Here is a 24,525-nt window from a genome sequence, read left to right as displayed (position 1 = left end):
GATTAAAATATGAGGCCATTTGTAAAACTTGGAGACTTAAGTACAAGCATCATGCAGGGCTTCCTTGACCTGGGGTATGGAAGCAGACCCCAGATTATCAGTTCATCAGAGAGGGCTTCGTTGGCGCCACAGTATCCCCTGTTTACAAACTGTTTGGCTTCCCCACCCCACCCCCAGTTCACCTCTCCCTTGGGCTTTGTAGGAAGTAAAAGGAAGCAGCCCAGGGTGCTCCAAATTCTGAATTTTAACCATTTTTCCTAACACTCAGCCTTGGTCAGCAAGCAGTATGCCTTCTAAGGTAATACCGGGGACTTCCCTGGTGGTTCAGTGGTTGGGAAGGGACCTTGTAGCATGGGGGCATGGGTTTGATCTCTGCTGGAGGAACTGGAATCCCACGCGCCTGAGAGCAGCTGGGTACCAGGCCCTAGTTTGCTGAGCACACGCGTCATACAAGTAGAGAGTCTCTGTGCTGCAGCAAAGACCCGACACTGCCAAATGAATGAACCTTAAAAAAGTAAAGGCCATACTGGGAACATGCAACCAAATGTCTGGTTGCCATGCACTAAGAGCTGTCGTTTTTCCTGCCTGCAATAACCGAGGCCTCACCGTCCCTTTGCTGCCTCAGTGCTGCAGCTGAGCTTCCTCAGGTCCCGTCACCTGTATCTTCCTTCCAGGTACCCAACTCTGACAGAGTCAGCTGCCAGTGCCAGAAAGCACAAAATAACAGGCACTTCAGCAATTTTAATGGGGCTTTCCTGGTGGCTCAGGCAGTAAAGAACTCATCTGCCAATGCAGGAGACAAGGGTTTGATCCCTGGGTTGGGAAGATCCCCTGGAGAAAGAAATGGCAAGCCACTCCAGTATTCTGGCCTGGAGAATCCCACAGACAGAGGGGCCTGGTGGGCTATAGTTCATGGGGTGGCAAAGAGTCAGACACCACTGAGTGACTGAAAAACAACAAAGCAAGTGTATTATTTTCTCGTGGCTGCCGTAGCAAATTACCACAGTCTTAGTGGCTTAAAACAACACACGTTCACTCTGTTACACGGCTCCAGAGTTCCGAGTCGGAAATGAGAATGAGAATTCTGCAACTAAAATCCAAGTAAATGAGCTCCTTCCGGAGACGCCAGGGGTGGGCCTGTCTCCTTGCCTTGTCCAGTTTCTGCGGGCATTTCTAGAGCCTATGGTCTTTGGCTTATGGCTCTTCTTTCCATTTTCAAGGTGCATCTCTCCAACCTTCGCTGCTTCCATCAGCGTACCCCATTGTCCAGTATCTGAGGTCCCTACTTCCCTCTTCTAAGGACCCTTTTAATTACCTTGAGTCCACCTGGGAAATCCAGGCTAATCTCCCTGCCTCAAGATCCTCGACTTCATCACAGCTGCAAAGTCTCTCTGCCAGGTAACACATTCTTCTAGACTTTCTGCACGTTTTTAATTTAATTTAGAGACATATGTTGCATGTATCTTATTTGTTTGTTTGTTTGCCTGTTTCTCACAGCTGCAATCATGTTACAGATGAAATTCTGAATTCTTAAATTTTCATTTTAGCACAACCATTTTACTATGTTAGCACATGATCTGAATAACCATATTATTTAGCTTCTGACATAATTTATATAGAATAAAACATATCCACCATGCAAATGGAAGTCTGGCATGCTGCCGTCCACGGGGTCGCAAAGAGTGGACACAGCTGGGCGACTGGGCAACAACCATGTACAGTTTGATGAGCGTTAACATGAAGAACCTGGGCGACTATCTCCCACTCACGATGAAGATCGTTTCCTTGACCTTAAAAAGTCCCTCCGACCTGTAGTCAGTCCCCCAACCACCTCACAGCTTTCCACTGACCCATTTTATGTCTCCACTGATTGGTTTTTGCCTGCTTGCAACTTACATTAAGTATGTGGTCTTAGAGTTGGCTGCTTCTGCTCAGCAAATATTCATGCTTGCTGTCCCATGTGTCAGTAACCCGTTTTTTCATATTGGTAAGCAGTGGCCTACTGTGCTGATACACTATCTGTGTGTCCACTCATCACTTGATGAAAATTTCAGTCGCTTCCAATTTCTGTCTATTATGAATAATGTTATTATTAACATGAAAGTACAAGTCTTTGTGTAGACATACGTTTTCATTTTCTTGGGTAAACACCTAGGAGTGATCATGTTAAGCCATATCACAAGTGTATGTTTAGCTTTACAAGAAATTGCCTAATTGTTTTAAAACCATTTTACAAAATGTTTGTTTCATTTTGCATTCCCATCAGCAAGTGAAGGTCCCAGTTTCTCCACAATCTCACCCACACTTGGTATGGACAAACTCTTTCGTTTTAGCCATGCTTATGGCATGTAGTATATCTTGGCGTGATTTTTTTTTTTTTTCGATCACGCCATACAGCCTGTGGGATCTTAGTTCCCTGACCAGGGATGGAACCCGTGCCCGGTGAATTGGAAGCATGGAGTCTTAACCCCTGGACCACCAGGGAAGTCCCTCTTGGCATGATTTTAATTTGCATTTCCCTAATAGTTAAAGATCACTTCCAATTTGCCTTGATTCATGGACCTAACATTCCAGGTTCCTATGCAATATTGCTCGTTACAGCACCATACCTTGCTTCTATCACCAGTCACATCCACAACTGGGTATTTGTTTCGCTTTGGCTCCATCCTTTCATTCTTTCTGGAGTTATTTCTCCACTGATCTCCAGTAGCATACTGGGCACCAACCGACCTGGGGAATTCCTCATTCAGTATCCTATCATTTTGCCTTTGGATACTGTTCATGGGGTTCTCAAGGCAAGTATAATGAAGTGGTTTGCCATTCCCTTCTCCAGTGGACCACATTCTGTCAGACCACTCACCATGACCCGCCCGTCTTGGGTGGCCCCACACAGCATGGCTTCGTTTCATTGAGTTAGACAGGGCTGTGGTCCATGTGATCATATCGACTAGTTATCTGTGATTATGAGTTCAGTGTGTCTGCCCTCTGAGGCCCCCTCGCAATACCTACCATCTTATTTTGGGTTTCTCTTACCTTGGTCGTGGGAATGGTCAGTCCTCATTCCAATCCAAAAGAAAGGCAATGCCAAAGAATGCTCAAACTACCACACAATTGCACTCATCTCACACGCTAGTAAAGTCATGCTCAAAATTCTCCAAGCCAGGCTTCAGCAATATGTCAACTGTGAACTTCCAGATGTTCAAGCAAGTTTTAGAAAAGGCAGAGGCACCAGAGATCAAATTGCCAACATCCGCTGGATCATGAAGAAAACAAGAGAGTTCCAGAAAAACATCTATTTCTGCTTCATTGACTATGGCAAAGCCTTTGACTGTGTGGATCACAATGAACTGTGGAAAATTCTGAAAGAGATGGGAATACCAGACCACCTGACCTGCCTCTGGAGAAACCTGTATGCAGGTCGGGAAGCAACAGTTAGAACTGGACATGAAACAACAGACTGGTTCCAAATAGGAAAAGGAGTACGTCAAGGTTGTATATTGTCACCCTGTTTATTTAACTTATATGCAGAGTACATCATGAGGAACGCTGGGCTGGAAGAAGCACAAGCTGGAATCAAGATTGCCGGGAGAAATATCAATAACCTCAGATATGCAGATGACACCACCCTTATGGCAGAAAGTGAAGAGGAACTCAAAAACCTCTTGATGAAAGTGAAAGAGGAGAGTGAAAAGGTTGGCTTGAAGCTCAACATTTAGAAAACAAAGATCATGACATCTGGTCCCATCACTTCATGGGAAATAGATGGGCAAACAGTGAAAACAGTGTCAGGCTTTATTTTTTGGGGCTCCAAAAACACTGCGGATGCTGATTGCAGTCATGAAATTAAAAGACGCTTACTCCTTGGAAGGAAAGTGATGACCAACCTACATAGCATATTGAAAAGCAGAGACATTACTTTGCCAACCAAGGTCCGTCTAGTCAAGGCTATGGTTTTTCCAGTGGTCATGTATGGATGTGAGAGTTGGACTGTGAAGAAAGCCGATCGCCGAAGAATTGATGCTTTTGAACTGTGGTGCTGGAGAAGACTCTTGAGAGTCCCTTGGACTGCAAGGAGATCCAACCAGTCCATTCTGAAGGAGATCAATCCTAGATGTTTATTGGAAGTTCAGTTCAGTAGCTCAGTCATGTCCGACTCTTTGCAACCCCATGAATCACAGCACACCAGGCCTCCCTGTCCATCACCAACTCCCGGAGTTCACTCAAACTCATGTCCATCGAGTTGGTGATGCCGTCCAGCCATCTCATTTTCTGTCGTCCCGTTCTCCTCCCGCCCCCAATCCCTCCCAGCATCAGAGTCTTTTCCAGTGAGTCAACTCATCGCATGAGTGGCCAAAGTATTGGAGTTTCAGCTTCCAATGAACACCCAGGACTGATCTCCTTTAGAATGGACTGGTTGGATCTCCTTGCAGTACAAGGGACTCTCAAGAGTCTTCTCCAGCACCATAGTTCAAAAGCATCAATTCTTCGGCGATCGGCCTTCTTCACAGTCCAACTCTCACATCCATACATGACCACGGGAAAAAAACCATAGCCTTGACTAGACGGACCTTGGTTGGCAAAGCAATGTCTCTGCTTTTTAATATACTATCTAGGTTTATCATAACTTTCCTTCCAAGGAGTAAGCGTCTTTTAATTTCATGGCTGCAATCTGCATCCGCAGTGATTTTGGAGCCCCCAAAAATAAAGTCTGACACTGTTTCCACTGTTTCCCCGTAGACACGAGAGACGCCGGCTCCTACGGTGCAGACGCGAGAGAGGCGCAACCGACCACGTGTGCAGAAGTGTGGCCGAGACCAGGGGCGGTGGAGAAGAGGAGCCACCCCACGTCAAGAAGCAGTGGCTGCGCGGGCACAGGAGGGCCAAGAGGAGCTACCCCACGTTCAAGGTCAGGAGGGGTGACCTTGAGGAGATACCCCTTGTCCAAGGTAAGGTGCAGCGGCTGCGCTTTGCTGGAGCAGCTGTGAAGATATATCCTACGATCAAGGCAAGAGAAACCCAAATAAGACAGTAGGTATTGCGAGGGGGCATCAGAGGGCAGACACACTGAAATCATAATCACAGGAAACTAGTCGATCTGATCACATGAACCATAGCCGAATGTGGTCCACTGGAGAAGGGAATGGCAAACCACTTCAGTATACTTGCCTTGAGAACTGCATGAACAGTATCAAAAGGCAAAATGATAGGATACTGAGTGAGGAATTCCCCAGGTCGGTAGGTGCCCAGTATGCTACTGGAGATCAATGGAGAAGTAACTCCAGAAAGAATGAAGGGATGGAGCCAAAGCAAAGCCAATACCCAGTTGTGGATGTGACTGGTGATAGAAGCAAGGTCCGGTGCTGTAAAGAGCAATATTGCATAGGAACCTGGAATGTTAGGTCCATGAATCAAGGCAAATTGGTAGTGGTCAAACAGGAGATGGCAAGAGTGAACGTAGACATTCTAAGAATCAGTGAACTAAAATGGACTGGAATGGGTGAATTTAACTCAGATGACCATTATATCTACTACTGTGGGCAGGAATCCCTTAGAAGAAATGGAGTAGCCATCATGGTCAACAAAAGAGTCTGAAATGCAGTACTTGGATGCAATCTTTAAAATGACAGAATGATTTCTGTTCGTTTCCAAGGCAAACCATTCAATATTACAGTAATCCAAGCCTATGCCCCAACCAGTAACACTGAAGAAGCCAAAGTTGAATGGTTCTATGAAGACCTACAAGACCTTTTAGAACTAACACCCCAAAAAGATGTCCTTTTCATTACAGGGGACTGGAATGCAAAAGTAGGAAGTCAAGAAACACCTGGAGTAACAGGCAAATTTGGCCTTGGAGCACGGAATGAAGCAGGGCAAAGGCTAATTAATAGAGTTTTGTCAAGAGAACGCACTGGTCATAGCAAACACCCTCTTCCAACAACACAAGAGAAGACTCTACACGTGGACATCACCAGATGGTCAACACCGCAATCAGATTGATTATATTCTTTGCAGCCAAAGATGGAGAAGCTGTATACAGTTAGCAAAAACAAGACCAGGAGCTGACTGTGGCTCAGATCATGAACTCCTTATTGCCAAATTCAGACTTTAATTGAAGAAAGTAGGGAAAACCACTGGACCATTCAGGTATGACCTAAATCAAATCCCTTATGATTATACAGTGGAAGTGAGAAATAGATTTAAGGGACTAGATCTGATAGACTGCCTGATGAACTATGGACGGAGGTTCATTGGAAGGACTGATGCTAAAGCTGAAACTCCAATACTTTGGCCACCTCATGCGACAAGTTGACTCACTGGAAAAGACTCTGATGCTGGGAGTGATTGGGAGCAGGAGGAGTCGGGGACGACAGAGAATGAGATGGCTGGATGGCATCACCGACTCCATGGACATGAGTTTGAGTGAACTCGGGAGTTGGTGATGGACAGGGAGGCCTGGCGTGCTGTGATTCATGGGGTCGCAGAGTCGGACACGACTGAGCGACTGAACTGAACTGAACTGAAAAAGAAGATGCTACCTTCAGGACCAGGGACCAGGCTTGATCACTCAAGAGCTTTTGTGTAGCAGTCTTATTAAAGTGAAAAAGGAGAGAGAAAGCTTTTGACACAGACATCAGAAGGAAAAGTGCCCCCACTCTAGTCTTATCAAGGCCTTCTATACTTTTACCAGACCCATGCCTCAACATACATCTGAAATTAACAAGATTAGACCCAACAATAGAAAGGTTTCACCAGACCCACTCCCACAACATAGCCTGGAGATAACAAGATTAGTCAGAAGGTTCTTGTTAAGGAGAAACATGTTGGCAGGCAAGATACATTGTTATATTAAGTCAAAGCAATGTAGAAAAAAACATTGTCCTTTTCTCCTCTTTGGGAGCCCCAGACCCCTTTCTCCTCCTTGGGGAACCCAGACTTCTTATCAACCTAAGAAATGACTCTACTTTCAGCATAACCGTGTTTTAATTTCTCTGATTTGAAGGTATAGTTTACGAAACCATGCCTGTTTTGTGAATTAAATATTTTTCCAATTTTTTCATTACTAACAACTTGCTGTAAATATTGTGATGTGAAAGATTTCTTTCAATTTTCAGATTTTCTTTAGACAGGTTTATAGCAGTCAAATTACTGCTGCTGCTGCTGCTAAATCACTTCAGTCGTGTTCGACTCTGTGTGACCCCATAGACGGCAGCCCACCAGGCTCCCCCGTCCCTGGGATTCTCCAGGCAAGAACACTGGAGTGGGTTGCCATTTCCTTCTCCAATGTGTGAAAGTGAAAAGGGAAAGTGAAGTCACTCAGTCATGTCTGACTCGTAGCGACCCCATGGACTGCAGCCTACCAGGCTCCTCCGTCCATGGGATTTTCCAGGCAAGAGGACTGGAGTGGCTTGCCGTTGCCTTCTCCGAGTCAAATTACTAGGTTAAAGAATATTAAGATTTAAAAAACATTGGTATATACTGCCAAAATATTTTTTTATACGTGGGTTGTACCATTTACATTGCTATCATAAATAAATGAAGATTTTTGCTTCACCCCTTACCTACCGATATTAAATGTTTTTGTGTGAAATTAACCTATGAAATGGAAGATTCTTATTAGCATTTGTTTTTTTAATTGAAGCTAAACATTTTTGCATGTGTCTGCTTACTACTTAGTTTGCCCTTTTGCAAATGTTATTCATATCCTATGTTTTAGAGCTCTTATTGATTCGATAGTACAAATTGTAAGAATGACCCCCAGTGACCTTAGCTGTTGTCTAATTTCCTTTCTTCTGGGTGGGGTAGAATCTAAGAATAGGATAAACTATCACTCCCAGGACTAGTTGTTATGTTACATGTCTAAAATAAAGAGATTTTAGTCATGTCACATAAAATAGATTGTCCAGGTGGCCTAATTGAGAATCATAAGACTTTTAAAAGCAGAAAGTTTTCTCCAACTAGTAGGAGAAACAGTTCAAAGAGATTCCAAGTATGAAAAGGATTCGATGCACCGTTGCTGGCTTTGAAGATGGAGGGGTCCCCATGCAAGGAACAAAAAGAGACCTCTATGAGCTGCGATGGTCCCTGCTCATAGTCAAACAACCACAAGGAATTGAATTTGGCCAATAACCTGAATGAGCCTGGAAGTAGATGTTTCCAGAGCCTCCAGGTAACAGCTCGGGCTAGCAGACACCTGAATTTCAAACTTGGGTGACTCTGAGCAGAGAGCCCAGTTGAGTCCACCCAGACCTTAATGACCATCAGAACTGTGAGCTAGTACTCGGGTGTTATTTCAAGTCCCTAGGTGTGTGGTCGGAGAAGGCAATGGCAAGCCACTCCAGTATTCTTGCCTAGAAAATCCCATGGATGGAGGAGCCTGGTAGGCTGCAGTCCATGGGGTCGCTAAGGGTCGGACACGACTGAGCGACTTCACTTTTCACTTTCACACATTGGAGAAGGAAATGGCAACCCACTCCAGTGTTCTTGCCTGGAGAATCCTAGGGATGGGGAGCCTGGTGGGCTTCCGTCTATGGGGTCACACAGAGTCGGACACGACTGAAGTGACTTAGCAGCAGCAGGTGTGTGGTAATCTGTTACATAGATAGAAAATTAATATATCTTTTATCATCAAGATATGATCTTTGCTTATAATATTCGTTACATATCTTTCCCAATATGTTCTTTCCATTTTACTATGGATTTTCTCCCTTCATGTCCAGTAAAAATTTATATGTATTACATTGATTCTTTTTTTCTTTTCGTGATATTCTCCTATCAATCTCCATACTTAGCCTAACCATATCAAAGTTTTAAAAATTCAGTTATATCTTCCAGCTTTTCTGTGTGGTTTAATTCTTTTTGAATTAAAATGTTCTTTTTCTTTTTTACTGAAATAAATCACTTATATGGTCCCAAAGTCAAAGTTCTATGGCATTCCATGGTACATTCAGAGAGGTATAACTTCAATCCCTGTTTTTCCCACCCTGTTCCATCTTTTCTCCTCACTGAAGTTAAACGTGATTTGGTCATCTATTATTACATGCTGAAGCTGAAGCTCCAATACTTTGGCCAATACTGATGCAATACTGATGTGAAGAACTGACTCATCTGAAAAGACCCTGATGCTAGGAAAGATTAAAGGCAGGAGGAGAAGGGGATGACAGAGGATGAGAAGGCTAGATGGCATCACCAACTTGATGGACATGAGTTTGAGTAAACTCCGGGAGTTGGTGATGGACAGGGAAGCCTGGCGTGCTGCAGTCCATGGGGTCATGAAGAGTCAGACACGACTGAGTGACAGAACTGAATACTATATCACAAACCATCTCAAAACTTCTCGGCTTAAAATAATAACTATTTTATTATTTCTTACAGTTCTGTGGGTTCACTGAGGCTCAGTTGAGTGATTTTTCTCTGGTCTTGCTTTGTGTCTTCATACGGCTGCAGTCAGATGGCAGTTCACCTGTGGGGCCCTTGGGGGAACAGCAGGAAGGCTGGTCTCAGAGCCCAGGGGCTCCTTGTAGCCCCTCAACGTGGTCTCTCCACCAGGGTCTTGGGACTTCTTTTATGGTTCCTAGAGATCCCAAAGTCTACAAGGAGAAGTTGCCAGGCCTTTTAAGGCTTAGGCCCAAATTCCCACCTCATGCTTTATTATTTATTTACAGTTAAAGCGAGTCACATGTGTGAACACCTGTAAAATACAGCCTAGGTCTGCCCTTCCCACTTGCTAATTTTTTATCGGGATTTTTCTGGCTATTCTTGATTATTAATTATTACAAATAAACTATATAATAAATCTGCCTGGCTCCAGGAATAAAGAGAAAATGGTGTTTTTATTGGCATTGTTTTAAAATTGTAAATTAAATAGAAGAAAATTAACATTTTGGTGATGTTGAACCTTCCTATCCAAGCCCATGATAGGTTTTTTTCTTCCTTCAAATCTATTGGTAAATCTTTTGAAAGATATTACTAGTTTTCCTCACACAGATTTTTCATATTTTTAAAATGTATATGCCTGACTTGTTTTATCATTTCCTGAGCTCTTTAATCCTGATATGGCTTTTTGGAGAGGATGGGATAAGAGGACTTATGGGGAGATAGCAAAATCTAAATAAATTTTTCTTATAAATATCAAATTATTTAGCCTAATATCATTTACTGAATAATCCTCTGGCCTCTACAAATTTGTGATAACTCTTTTACTATATATTAAAATATTATATACTAATAGAGTATATAATATATTAAACTAATATATTGGGATCCATTCTGAGCTATCCTGTCCAATAGATCTTATGACGGAATGATGTGGTTTTAACTCTTATAGCTTTATTATGTTTTGTGCTAAGTAGGGCTCTTTTCCCTAAAATTAACTTTTTAAAATATCTTGGCTCTATTTATTTATTTTTATTTTTTTACTTAATGGCCATGTGGCATGTGGGATCTTAGTTCCCCGACCAGGGATCATATCTGAATCTCTTGCATTGGAAGGGTAGAGTCTTAACCACTGGATTGATAGGGAAGTCCCCCTAAAATTAACTTTTTTAAAAAGATAAATCATTTTTTAGTGTTCATTATTTTTTCAGAAGAATTTTAACATAGGTTCATTAAATTTCCTCATTAAAAAGTGTATTGAGGGGAATGAATAAAATGAAAATTTAGTTTTTATAAGACTGGACATTTTAAAGTATTTAGATTTCCTATTCAGAAATACATCTCTCCATTTTTCAAAATACATATAGCTTAATTCAGCCTTATAGCTTCATTCATGTAACTCAAGTGTATATTACAAGTATTTTAGATTCTTATTGCCATTGAGAATATAATCCCTATTTTCATTTTATTTTCTAACTGGTTATTGGTGTTAAGTAGAAATGCCTATTGATTTTTTAATATATAGCTGTTTGAAAATTTACAGGCACAACATATAAATGGCCAAAAAAGTGACAGCCTTCATTTCTCTATAAATTAACCCAGTTTAGCTTTCTAGCAATCATTTCAACTGAGGATGGGAAAAAAAATCAGTCTCACTATTCAGTTGGAACTCAACTGACAGTGTCTTACCTTCTCCCTTCACATTCTCATATCCCTCTTGCCTTCCTGCTAAAGTATTCTACCTGAGATGAAAGAGGCATGGGTTAAAAACCACCCTGTACCGACAAAAACAGAAATACAGATCACTGGAACAGGAAAGAAAGTTCAGAGATAAACCCACACATCTAATCTATGACAAAGGAAACAAGAACACACAATGGAGAAAAGACAGTCTCTTCAATAAGCGCTGCTGGGAAAACTGGAGAGCTACACGTAAAAAAGTGAAATTAGGGGCTTCCGTGGTGGCTCAGTGGTAAAGAATCTGTCTGCCAATGCAGGAGACTCGGGTTCGATCCCTGGTCTGGGAAGATCCCACATGCCACAGAGCAACTAAATCCATGCACCACAACTGCTGAGCCTGAGTTGTAGATTCTGGGAGCCACAATGACTAAGCCTGAGCACTCTAGAGCCTGTGCTCCAGAACAAGAGAAGACACCGCAATGAGAAGCACCTCATCGTACACCACAAGAGATTAGATCCCGCTTGTCACAACTAAAGAAAAGCCCACACAGCTACAAAGACTCAGCACAGCCAAAGGAAAATAAATTTAAACAATTTTAAGTGTTTTTTCTAAAAGAGGAGTGAAATTAGAAGACTCCCTAACACTATACATAAAAATAAACTCAAAATGGATTAAAGATCTAAATGTATGGCTGGATACTACAAAACTTTTGGAGGAAAACATGGGCAGGACACTCTGACATAAATTGCAGCAAGATCTTTTTTGACCCACCTTCTAAGAATAATGAATATAAAAACAAAAAATGAACAAATGGGACCTAATTAAACTTAAAAATCTTTTGCACAGCAAAGGAAGCCATAAACAAAATGAAAAGATAACTCTCAGGATGGGAGAAAATACTTGCAAATGAAGCAACTGATTAATCTCCAAAATATACAAACACTTCATACAGCTCCATATGGAAAAAGCAAACAACCCAATAGTCTTTTCCACTCTACCACCAGGAAAGTTCCTATATCCCCAAATATTTTTGTGGTACATATTTTTTACAAAAAAACTTTCCAGGTGGCACAGTGGTAAAGAATCCACCTGCCAATGCAGGAGACGCAGGAGCCACAGGTTCAATCCCTGGGTGGGGAAGAGCCCCTGGAGGAGGACATGGCAACTCACTCCAGCATTCTTGCTGGAGGATCCCAGGGACAGAGAAGCCTGGCGGGCTACAGTCCATGGAGTCACACAGAGTCAAAGGTAGAGCCCAATTCCCCTTCCTTCTAGTATGGGCTGGATTTAGTGACTCTCTTCTAGTGGACAGAATAAATGTGAATGAGAGAAGTCAGGCCACACAAGCCACTCTAGCTCCCTGCTTGCTCTCCCAGTGGGATCACCAGTTCTGGGAGAAGTTAGCTGTGTGAACTCCCTAGCCGCCTATGGAGAGTCCTACCTGAGGAGGCCTCCAGCCCACAGCCATGTGAGGGAGCCATCTTGGATATTCCAGCCTTAGCCAAGTCTTCGGATGACTGTGGCCCTGATGTCATGACTTCTACTACCTGAGACCTTGAGCCAGAATAACCCACTGAAGCTGCTCCTAAGTTCATGACCCACTTTAAACTACTAACTGTTGGGGTAATTTGTTATGTACAGTTGATATTAATACAGGGAGCTTTGGAGGTGGAACTGTCCGAAACTGGGGTGAGGGAAAGAGGTCTTTATACCCTAAGTCTTTATACCCTAAATTGACTAGTCGTTACATATGGGCTATCCCCGCCACCAACCAAGGGACCACGACTTTGGGGAAAGCAGTTTTCAACTGAGAGTAAGTTTTGAAGAGTGACTTAAATGAGAGATGCTGAGAGCAATACTCTAAGTCAGGGAACATGTCCTTCAGTCCTGAAAGGTCTGAACAGAGCATCACAGCGTCCACTAAAAGATGTTCAGTGGGCCCTTTCCTCTAGCCCCAGAGAGGCACTAAGGTCATGGCTGAAAACAACACCTTACGCCATCTTCTAACAAAAGATGCCACAATCAGAGACAGACACGTTCTCCAGGGATTAATAAAAGCTTCAGATCTGGCCTGGCTTCCATGAATCATTTTCTCAATCCTCTCCGCAGTTTATATAGGAAGGCAGGAGAAGGAATCAAAGGAGGTGGCTAGCCTTGTGGAACACACAGTCTCTGGTGGCAAGTGATGTAGTGGGGGAGGCTCTAAGATAACCTCTCCTTGATACCAGTAGGGGCACCGGCAGGAGAGGCGGGTGTTCCACTCCCTACTTGCAAACCTGTCTAGGCAGCATTCTTGCTGATTAATTTGTCTGTATTTCAAAAGACAGGAAGACGATTGAAAGGAGATGGCAGGGTGGAAACCAGAGACCACGGGGCAGCTTCCAGTCTGGTCCTTTTGTGTGGCAAGGATGTGTGTTTCTCAAGAGTCAGGGGGACTCAATGGCAGATAAATGGTCTCTGGCTGTCTTGCTGGACCCTCACCCAGAAGACTCATATCCTGCTGAGTGTTGGCAGTGAGGTGATGGTAAAGATCAAGCCGGAAGTAGATCTCCCATGAAATCATACAGAGAGGACAAGGCCCATCAGGCCTTCCCATATGTGTCCCATGAAAGAAGTTTCAAACAAGGGCCAGTTATCCAGAGAAGCAAGGATCCACTAAGAAAGAACTCTAGCAGTGTAAAGTTAGATATCTGCCTCATCAGAGAAGCCAGGCCTTGAAGAGATGCTAAGGAAGTGTCTGAGAGCCAGAACCATGACTTGTACCTTTATAACCTGAGAATCTAGGGTCCCACTCAAGCCGGGAGATTGACACTTTGACAGGGTCTGATGTTCAGTAACTGAAATTGACCAGAGGGTCACGGTGTCACCTGAATGCTTAAGGGATAGAAGAGATTCAAAAGAGCAGTGACTGGAGGAAAATTTTAAAAAGGGCTGTTCTTTTCGGAAGCCATCACATTGAGAGCAGTTCAACAAACTGATTATACTGATAATTGCTGGAACTAGAGCACTTTGCAGTGCAGCAGTATTCGGTGAAGATTGTGTACCGCCGACACAGATGCATGAAATACAGTACACTTGTCCTCCATGAACCAGACATGTTGAGTTGCCAAACAACTGTAAAGCAGGTTTGCTGAAGCAAACAAGTCTAAAACTTGTATCCCTTTGTTTGTTTTCCTGTACTGTCTACTGGGATTAACACTTTACCACTTGGAAACGGTGGGTGAGACTGGCAGAGAAGGACCCACTTGAATTGCAAACAGACTAGACAGTGATTAGTAAGTCCCAAATGAACTGTTTTTAGAATTGCTGAGTTTGAGCTGCCAGGGAAGTTACCCTAGACCGCAACGGAAGCCCTGGGGGGCAGAGAGGAGCTGAAAACTGAGAACTGAATATTGGGAAATACCTGTTATCAACCTTCAAAAGCAACTGTAGCTATAGCACCGTCACGGTTGTCCTAGAAAACACCTTACATTCTCATGAGAGAAGTACTCGTGAGAATCAGTCAGGAAACCGTTTTAAAGAAAAATTCTCACATAATCCTAAAAACGCACTTTAAGAAGAAAATCGGAATCGAAGAATCTTAAAAATCAAAAAGCACTTCTTCGCTGTAATAAGTCAGCGAATTTTTAATAAACAATTAAAAATATGCCTCTGTTATTGGAAAGTCCCCTGTTTAAAACCTTGACAAGGAATTTTATTTCCACAAACGTAGTCTCTGCTCTGCCTGGAGGCAGTCCTTCCGGAAAGCCCTGTTTCTTGTGTCCAGGTGAGTGGGCTCTTGCTGAGAATAAAAAGACTAGGCAGGACCCTCTCAGCTTCGAGGTTACACATGTCCACGTACGGCCGAGACTCGGGGCCTGCGAGCCTCGCCTCGTCACACTCTGCACACGAATATGAATATTCAACGCCTCGTCCGAGGGCGCGCGTCGGTGGGAGTACCCACAAGGCCCCGCGGCCCGGCAGGGCGGGGCAGGCCGCCCGCGCTCCCTCAAGACCTTGGTGCCCGCCGGCGCGGGTGTCGGGGAAGCCCGCCAATCAGCGCTTTGCAGGCCGGAGCGCGGGGCTGTGGAAAGGACAGGGAGGACCGCCTCGCCGAGGAACGGACGCAAGGCCTATGTCCTCAGCGCCCCCGGAAGAAAGCGGGGGTTGGGGGGAGGACTAGAGGCAACTAGAGGAAGGGATTAGAAGAGAAGGCAGTCTCCACTGTCACCTCCTTAAAGGCAACGCAATAGCGTAGCGCCGCTTCGTGCCACACAGCCTGACGGGAGCCTCTGCCTGCGGGCACAGGCTGCGCCCTCGGCGCGTCCCCGGCCCCGCCCCCTCCCGCGGGGCACGCCGGGAGAGCCGAGTTTACCCCCTCCCCCTGGTCAACAGGCGAGAAGAACAGGCATTTCCGGCGTCAAGACTGGTCTTTACGGAAGGGGTGGGGTTTCCTCGATACCGCCCCTCACGCCCGGGGGAGGCCGGGCCAAGAGTGACAGTCCTCGACCCACGCTAAGGCCCGCCCCTGCGCCGGAAGGAAGAAGGATGGGGGGAGTGGGGGAGTCGCACTGGCCGCGGGACCTGGGGCGGGGCCTCGGGCGGAGGGGCGGGGCGAATCCTCCTCGCCTTACGGTCTCGCGCTGCAGGAAGTGGTGCTCGAGGCGGAATATTCACGATGGGGACCACCCTGGACATTAAGATTAAAAGAGCGAACAAGGTTTATCACGCTGGGGTAAGTGGGAGGGGTGGGCGCTCCTGCAGGATCTGTGGTCTCCCCGGGTCTGGCACACGTCGGAGTTTTCCTGGGCGGGTGCGTCCGGGTCAGGTGGGAGCAGCCAGGTGCATCCTCCGCCAGGTGCGTCCCCCGCCGGGTGCGTCTCGCCTGCGCGGCTGGCTGCTCTGCAGCGGCGTCCGCCGGGGTTGCCGCCGCGGTTGGGGGGCGTGCAGGGCGCCTGGGCTGCAGCGCGCAATCGTCTTGACCCTCGGACATTCCAGCCGGCCGGGGGCTTGAGCTGTGACTTAGCACTGCGGTCCGAGGAGCTCGACCACCAGACGCTCCGTTTCTCGCTTGTAAGAGGAATGCAAGGATCTAGGGCCAGAAAGGCAGATGTAATCTTGGAAGCAGAAGTACAATTTGTAGGCCGTGGAAAAGTTACTCGTTTCTCTGGTTTTGGGGACGGAAGGAATTGCATGTTAAAATGCAAATTAAAAAAAAAAATCTTAACGATGCCATGAACAAGTTTTGTGCCATAGCCGCTTAATCTCCTCGGGAGACAGTTTGCTTATTTGTCAAAGGAGAATGCAATGTTTTTCTCCCTCTAACTCGGGCAATCTCAACCCTTACTGTAACTAAATTAGGATCCATCGCCCTGGGAATCTACGCTGACTGAGGTTTCATACCTAGAGACCCCTGTGATTCTGGGTTGAAATCGCAGCCAGCTCTCTGAGTATGTGGAATAAAATTGAGAGGAGTGGTTAGTCACGTGAATGCAGCCAGGGCTCAAAAGGGATGCTTAAAGCCTTTGGGGGCAAGACGATTGAGGAAACTTCATGTTTACACAGATGCAAGATAATTTAGTCATCTCCAGATTATTAATTACAGAGGGAAAAAGCTACGTTTATAGTGCAGGAATCTGATAGTCCCTGTCCTAACCAAGACCTGCGATGATACCACCTTACCGCCACAGTCGACGCGTTCGGGCATAATGATAGAGGATTCTGGGAGGAAGCACTGAAGACACAACTCAGCTATGTGGTGTTCCTGCCGAAAATGCCTAACTTTACTCACTTCATAGGGAAGCAGGCATATTCAAAATTGAGAAACATTCTCCGCGTTTATTGGCCTGGATTCTTCAAATATGTCAGTGTCATTAAAAGGACAGGACAGTTTTGTTTTTTAAGATTCAAGAGATGACAGGGATCAGTTCAGTTCAGTCACTCAGTCGTGTCCGACTCTTTGCGACCCCATGAATCACAGCACCCCAGGCCTCCCTGTCCATCACCAACTCCCGGAGTTCACTCAGACTCACGTCCATCGAGTCGATGATGCCGTCCAGCCATCTCATTCTCTGTCGTCCCCTTCTCCTCCCGCTCCTAATCCCTCCCAGCATCAGAGTCTTTTCCAGTGAGTCAACTCTTTGCATGAGATGGCCAAAGTATTGGAGTTTCAGCCTTAGCATCAGTCCTTCCAATGAACACCCAGGATTGATCTCCTTTAGAATAGACTGGTTGGGATATAACAACCAAATACAATACCTAATTTTTGATAAATTTGAATATGGGCTATTGGAGGAGCCTGGTAGGCTGCAGTCCATGGGATCGCTAGGAGTCAGACACGGCTGAGTGATTTCACTTTCGTGCATTGGAGAAGGAAATGGCAACCCACTCCAGTGTTCTTGCTTGGAGAATCCCAGGGATGGGGGAGCCTGGTGGGCTGCCATCTATGAGGTCGCACAGAGTCGGGCACGAGTGAGGTGACTTAGCAGCAGCAGCATGTATATAGGATTGTACAATCTGTGGTCTTTTGTGACTGACTTCTTTCACTTATGCATGAACTTTGAACACATTATGCTGTTGTAGCCCATATTAGTTCCTCCTGTGTTTTCATGGCTCAGCAGTATTCTGTTGTGTGGACACATCACATTTTATTTATCCATTCATCTGTTGATGGACGTTTGGGTTGTTCTCACTGTTTGACTAATATGATTAATGGTACTATGAACAGCATTAATCTAATACAGGTTTTCGTGTGAACATATGTTCCATTTCTCTTGGATATATACCTCGGAGTGGATTTGCTGGGTAATATGCTAACTTTGGCTCAGTGGTGAAGAACCCACCCATCAGTGCAGGAGATGTGGGTTCAATCTCTGGGTCAGGAAGATCCCTGGGGAAGGAAGTGACAACCCACTCCAGTCTTCTTGCCTGGGAAATCCCATTGACAGAGGAGCTTGGAGAGCTACAGTTCATGGAAGGGTTGGGCGTGACTTAGTGACTCAACAACGCTAACTTTATATTAGATATTTGAGGGCCTTCCAAACAGTTTTCTGAAGCACCTGCAGTTTTACTTTCTTAACCGTTAGTGTGTGAGGATTTCAGTTTTATTGGTACTTTGTATTCTCTTAACTTCTCTGTAGCTTGGAAAATACCAAAAGAATTGGGAAGACTTCCCTGGTGGTCCAGCTGCTAAGATTCTGTGCTTCCACCGCAGGGGTCAAGGGTTCAATCCCTAGTCAGGGAACTAAGTTCCCTCATGCTGTACAGTGCAGGCAAAAGGTAAAAAAATGCATGAATTAAAAAAAAAGGGGGGGGGAGGCAGTGACAGGCAAGTACATTTAGTTTTAATACTTATTATTTTCATTCAAAAGGTAACACATTTTATTCCAAGATGTTCCAGCAGCTGAGAAGTTTTCTGTGTTTTAAAGTATGGTAGAAGTAGTAGAAGTTTAGTTCAGTTGCTCAGTCGTGTCCGACTCTTTGTGACCCCACAGACTGCAGTACACCAGGCCTCCCTGTCCATCACCAATTCCCAGAGTTTACTCAAACTCATGTCCATGGCGTCGGTGATGCCATCCAACCATCTCATCCTCTGTCATCCCCTTCTCCTCCCGCCTTCAATCTTAAGGGTCTTTTCCAAGGAGTCAGTTGGAGTTTCTGCTTCAGCATCAGTCCTTCCAGTGAATATTCAGGACTGATTTCCTTTAGGATGGACTGGTTGGATCTCCTTACAGTCCAAGGGACTCTCAAGAGTCTTCTCCAACACCACAGTTCAAAAGCATCAACTCTTCGGCACTCAGCTTTCTTTAAAGTCCAACTCTCAAATCCATACGTGACTACTGGAAAAACCATAGGTTTGACTAGACAGATCTTTGTTGGTAAAGGAATGAAAACAAGTGATGAAAAGTACATTTGAAAACGATGAATAACTGGAATCAACCCTTTGACCCACCTGGAAGTCTAAGCCAGGACCTCTCCTGCGAGGGTGGAGCTGGGTGGGAGGTGGCGCCAGCCCCGCCCCGCCCCTCCGGTGCACACCCCTTTGTGCAAGGATTAGGGACAGATCCTGCACCTGTTGGCGTATGACTTCCCAGTCTTCGGTCACTTTTACACTTAAATGTGTTTTACACTAAGTGCATTTTAAAAGGAGACTTCATATGGCGAGTGTGAAAGAAAAACCAGTGTCGCTTCTCCTAATAGAGGTTGCAGTGTACAGTTGACCCTTGAACGAAGCCAGGGTTAAAGCTGCTGACCACTCCCCCCTGCAATCGAAAGTCTGCATATAACTTTTGACTCCCCCCAAACTTAACTACCAATAAGCTGCTGTTGACCAGAAGCCTTACCAATAACTTACACAGTTAACACATGTTTTGTGTATTATAGGTATTATATACCGTATGCGTACAATAAAGCAAGCTAGAGAAAAGGAAATGTTATTTAGAAAATCGTAAGGAAGAGAAAATACATTTATAGGGTGTTAAACTGTGTTTATCAGTACCATAGTTTGTCTCTTTAGAAGGTGAATCGTCGGTCAGCACCTGCATCAATATTGTCTCATATGGTCCAAAACGCTGTAGATGATTTCAGTCAGTCAGTCAGTTCAGTCACTCAGTCGTGTCCGACTATTTGTGACCCCATGGACCACAGCATGCCGGGCCTCCCGGTCCATCACCAACTCCCTGAGTTTACCCAAACTCATGTCCATTGAGTCGGTGATGCCATCCAACCATCTCATCCTCTGTCATCCCCTTCTCCTGCCCTCAATCTTTCTCAGCACCAGGGTCTTTTTGAATGAGTCAGTTCTTCGCATCAGGTGGCCAAAGTTTTGGAGTTTCAGCTTCAGCATCAGTCCTTCCTATAGATGGTATAGGCATTACTAATACAAGACATCAAAAACCAAGAGATCGTGTGAAACAGAAGTTCCTTGGAACGTCGGCAGCCGAGTCTGTTTCTGCGCTTTTCAGAATCTTAGTTACTATTGAAGCAGGTGAGAATGGTTTTGATCCTGCGGACACCAGAGAACCTAAGTTATACTGGGGTTTTAAAATTGTCATTTAGGTTGTTTTCCTAGAAAAGGATGCTCATTCAAGATGGTGGTGTTTGTTTCTTTTTTCCCCCACAAATCACAATTGAATAGTATTTTAAAAAAATATATAGACACAGGATTTTACAGAAGGCTGGAAAGTGAAAAGTCAGGTTCCTCCTCTTTCTGACCCCTTTGCTTTCCCTGGAGGGATCCGCTGACTGTGTGTGTCCTTGTGCCAGACGTTTTCCGTGAGCAGCAGTGGCACGTGTGCGCACGCAGACGCGCGCAGACGCAGAACGTAGTCTTTCTGCTGAACCGCGGAGCCTCGCTGTGCACGCCGTTCGACATCATCACAGCGCCGTCAGTTCATTCTTTTCAGACTGGTAGCTTAAAGCAGATTTATCCAACCCGTGTCTGTGGGTCTCCTGATCGATGTAAACATACCCTCCCTTGTGCTCCAGGGGTGCGTCTCTGTGGTATGGGAGCGCAGAGGCAGGTGGTGTTTGTGGGGGGCGGGGGGCTGGGCCCTTCTGGAGCTTCATTGAGATGGTGATGCCCCAACCTAGTGTTGAAAGCTAAGCGCTGGGCCGGGGTCTCCCTCTGCTCCCCGCCAGCCTCCCAGCACTATTTGTTTCCAGCTGAAGGAACAGACAATAGAAGCAAAGAGAGCGGAAACGGAGACACTGGCAAAGCCATCCAAGTCCACAAACTGGCTTCTCTTGTTCTTCTTTCCCCACCTTTTACAGCTGCTCATTCTCATCTCGTTTGTCAGTGACTTTTTAAAGAGACTTTGCTACCTTGTCTTTCCGGAATATTTGTTTTCTTTTCCTTGGGTTTATTCCCCTATTCTCATGTTTATTGTTTGTTCGTTTTAGTATTTTAACTTCATAAATCGGCTGTTTGACTTACTAAGTTGTAGCCCTTTTTAAAAAAAGCAGGCTTTTTTATCCTAAGTGCAGCTTCTCCAGGTCTTAATTCTCATCTGGAGGATGAGTCTGAGACTGCTCAGAGACTGTCCTGAGAATTAAATGAGATACTGTTTCAAGATAATTACTGTAGGTTCAGACCCAAGTGAAGTAAAGTGAAAGTTGCTCAGTCGTGTCCGACTCTTTGCGACCCCATAGACTATATACAGTCCATGGAATTCTCCAGACCAGGATACTGGAGTGGGTAGCCTTTCCCTTCTCCAGGGGATCTTCCCAACCCAGGAATTGAACCCAGGCCTCCTACATTGCAGACAGATTCTTTACCTGCTGAGCTGTGAGGGAGGGGTCAAGTGGTAGGTGGTTGTAGCACTACGCTTTTTCATGACTTCAGAGTCGCTGATGTAAATCACATTGTTCATGCACCTCACAAATGGCATGGTATGTGCTTGTCAGATGCTGTAGTGATTGCTGGATGTCTCCCCATACTGGACTTGGAGGAAGAGGGTGCTAGCAACCCAGGAGAGCAAATAGAGATGATAGCATTTTGGGCACTGCAAACTGGGTGTGACTTTGGCATCCCCGTGTACTTCTTTGCTCAGTGCGGTAGGTGTGTTCTTGAACCAAAAGTTTGACTCGAATGCATTGTACATTACACTGTATTTGCAATGTACTAGAGATGCTAAAACTGAAACTCCAATACTTTGGCCACCTCATGCGACGAGTTGACTCACTGGAAAAGACTCTGATGCTGGGAGGGATTGGGGGCAGGAGGAGACGGGGATGACAGAGAATGAGATGGATGGATGGCATCACCAACTCGATGGACATGAGTTTGAGTGAACTCCGGGAGCTGGTGATGGACAGGGAGGCCTGGCGTGCTGTGATTCATAGGGTCGCAAAGAGTCGGACATGACTGAGCGACTGAACTGAACTGAGAGGAGCTTATTGGTTCAAAGAATCCTGCAGTAAATATTTTTGTAATGTACATATGGTTCATTTGTTTTTATAAATTCAAAACGTTTTACATTCTGAAATCCTGGCCCACATACTCATGAAAATGACACTGTTCGATATTATGGTTGTGAAACATCAATGGGAGATTTACTGTCTGGCATAGCCAGGTTGCAGTGATGAGGAATTTGTGCACAGCGGGCTGATTACTGTTACTGCAAGAACATCTAGGTTTGCATTTTGTCTTACTGGCTTTCATGTAATTTCTTGTTTAAAAAAAAAAAGATTAAAGAGGAAAATTCCTTATTATGCCAGTTCATTATTTAGAAGAAAAATTGCAAAGCTAGGATGTTGTGGAAAAAGCCTCAGTATTCTGCTTTATTCTGCTGGATTCTTGATACATTAATGGTCAGTTTTAGTGAATGCTGGTGCAGATCCTTGGGGTAGGACTTTGACCTAGGAGGAATCTCAGGATAATTTTGTGGGAGGTGTGAACACTTTAAGGAATGCAGTTATCCAAACCTTAAATGAGTCTTTTTTCTCACTAATTATCTAATACTCCTGAAAAGGCTTGTCTTCTCAATCATATCCCAACCCTTACATAATGCCTGAGAAGTGTTTCCAGAGTTACCCACGCTGTTTGAACCCTGGGATGCAGTGAGAGTGTTCATTAGCTGCCCGTTTGGTGTTTGTTGCAGCAAATTCTGTCCTGGCCCGAGTATTACTGATCAAGTTCTCTAACTTCAGATTATACTACAAAGCTCTGGAAGAGTGTGGTACTGGCTCAAAAACAGAAATACAAATCAATGGACAGGATAGAACTCCCAGAAATAAACCCACACACATATGGTCAATTAATCTATGACAAAGAAGGCAAGAATATTCAGTGGAGAAAACAGTCTCTTTGATAAGTGGTGCTAGGAAAACTGGACTGCTACATATAAAAGAATGAAATTAGAACAGTGTCTAATACGATACACAAAAATATAAACTCGAAATGGATTAAATTCCTCAATGTTAGACTGGATACTATAAAACTCCTAGAGGAAAACATAGGCAGAACACTCCTTGACATAAATCTCTACAACATCTTTTTGGATCTATCTCCTAGAGTAATGGAAATAAAAACAAAAATAAACAAATGGGACCTAATTAAACTTATAAGCTTTTGCACAGCAAAGAAACCATTTACCAAAAAAACCCTACAGAATGGGAGAAAATATTTGCAAACGATGTGAATAACGAGAGATTCATCTCCAAAATATACAAACATCTCATAGAGCTCAGTATCAAAAAACAACCCAACCAGAAAAGGGGCAGAAGATCTACATAGACATTTCTCCAAAGAAGACATACAGAGGGTCAAAAGGCACGTGGAAAGATGGTCAGCACTGCTAATTATTAGAGAAATGCGAATCAAAACTACAGTGAGATTCCATCTCACACCAATCGGAATGGCCGTCCTCAAAAAGTCTGCAAGCAGCACACCTGGAGAGAGTGTGGAGAGAAGGGAGCCCTCCTACACCATGGGTGGGAACATAAATTGGTGCAGCCACGATGGTGAACAGCAAGGAGGGTCCTCAGAAAACTAAAGATAGAGCTAGTCTATGATCTAGCAGTCCCACTCCCGACTGTATATCCAGAGAAAACCATAATTTGAAGAGATGCATGCCCTCTCAGTGTTCCTTGCAGCACTGTTCTCAATAACTAAGGCATGGAAGCAACCTAAATGTCCATCCACAGTGGTAGGTATATATATGGAATATTGCTGCTGCTGCTGCTAAGTCACTTCAGTTGTGTCCGACTGTACGACCCCATAGACGGCAGCCCACCAGGCTCCACCATCCCTGGGATTCTCCAGGCAAGAACACTGGAGTGGGTTGCCGTTTCCTTCTCCAGTGCATGAAAGTAAACAGTGAAAGTGAAGTCGCTCAGTCACTCTTATCGACCCCGTGGACTGCAGCCTACCAGGCTCCTCCATCCATGGGATTTTCCAGGCAAGAGTACTGGAGTGGGGCACCACTGCCTTCTCTGATGGAATACTGCTGCTGCTGCTGCTAAGTCACTTCAGTCGTGTCCGACTCTGTGTGACCCCATAGATGGAAGCCCACCAGGCTCCCCCATCCCTGGGATTCTCCAGGCAAGAACACTGGAGTGGGTTGCCATTTCCTTCTCCAATGTGTGAAAGTGAAAAGTGAAAGTGAAGTCGCTCAGTCGTGTCTGACCCTTAGCGACCCCACGGACTGCAGCCTACCAGGCTCCTCCATCCATGGGATTTCCTAGGCAGTAGTACTGGAGTGGCTTGCCGTTGCCTTCTCCACTGATGGAATACTACTCAGGCATAAAAAAGAGCGAAAGAATGCCATTTGCAGTAACATGGATGGACTGAAAGACTGTCATCTGAGTGAAGTAAATCAGACAGAGAGAGACAAATACCATGTGATACCACTTATATGTGGAATCCAGAAAAATGATACAAATGAACTTATTTACAGAACAGAATCACAGACAGAAAACAAACTTATGGCTGTTAAAGTTTATGCAGAGGGATAAATTAGGGGTTTGGGATGAAAATATACATACTAATATAT

The 24,525-nt window shown here is 44.8% G+C and overlaps 1 protein-coding gene across 1 annotated transcript in view; it reads left to right on the top strand.

Moving 5' to 3' along the window:
- Positions 1-15,631: 15,631 nt before the first annotated feature.
- Positions 15,632-24,525, top strand: part of VPS26C (VPS26 endosomal protein sorting factor C) — a 36,136-nt gene continuing 27,242 nt past the window's right edge. Inside the window, exon 1 of the mRNA XM_055416308.2 lies at positions 15,632-15,767. Within this exon, the coding sequence (XP_055272283.1) occupies positions 15,711-15,767 (57 nt within the window). The 5' untranslated portion in view covers positions 15,632-15,710. The remainder of the gene's footprint in view (positions 15,768-24,525) is intronic.

The sequence above is a fragment of the Moschus berezovskii genome, chromosome 1 (assembly GCF_049115385.1).
Source record: "Moschus berezovskii isolate FMDL1 chromosome 1, NW_MosBer_1.0, whole genome shotgun sequence".
In the NCBI taxonomy this organism is placed as follows: domain Eukaryota; kingdom Metazoa; phylum Chordata; class Mammalia; order Artiodactyla; family Moschidae; genus Moschus; species Moschus berezovskii.
Note: the sequence above shows the minus strand (reverse complement) of the source record. Positions and strands in the feature narration are given on the sequence as shown.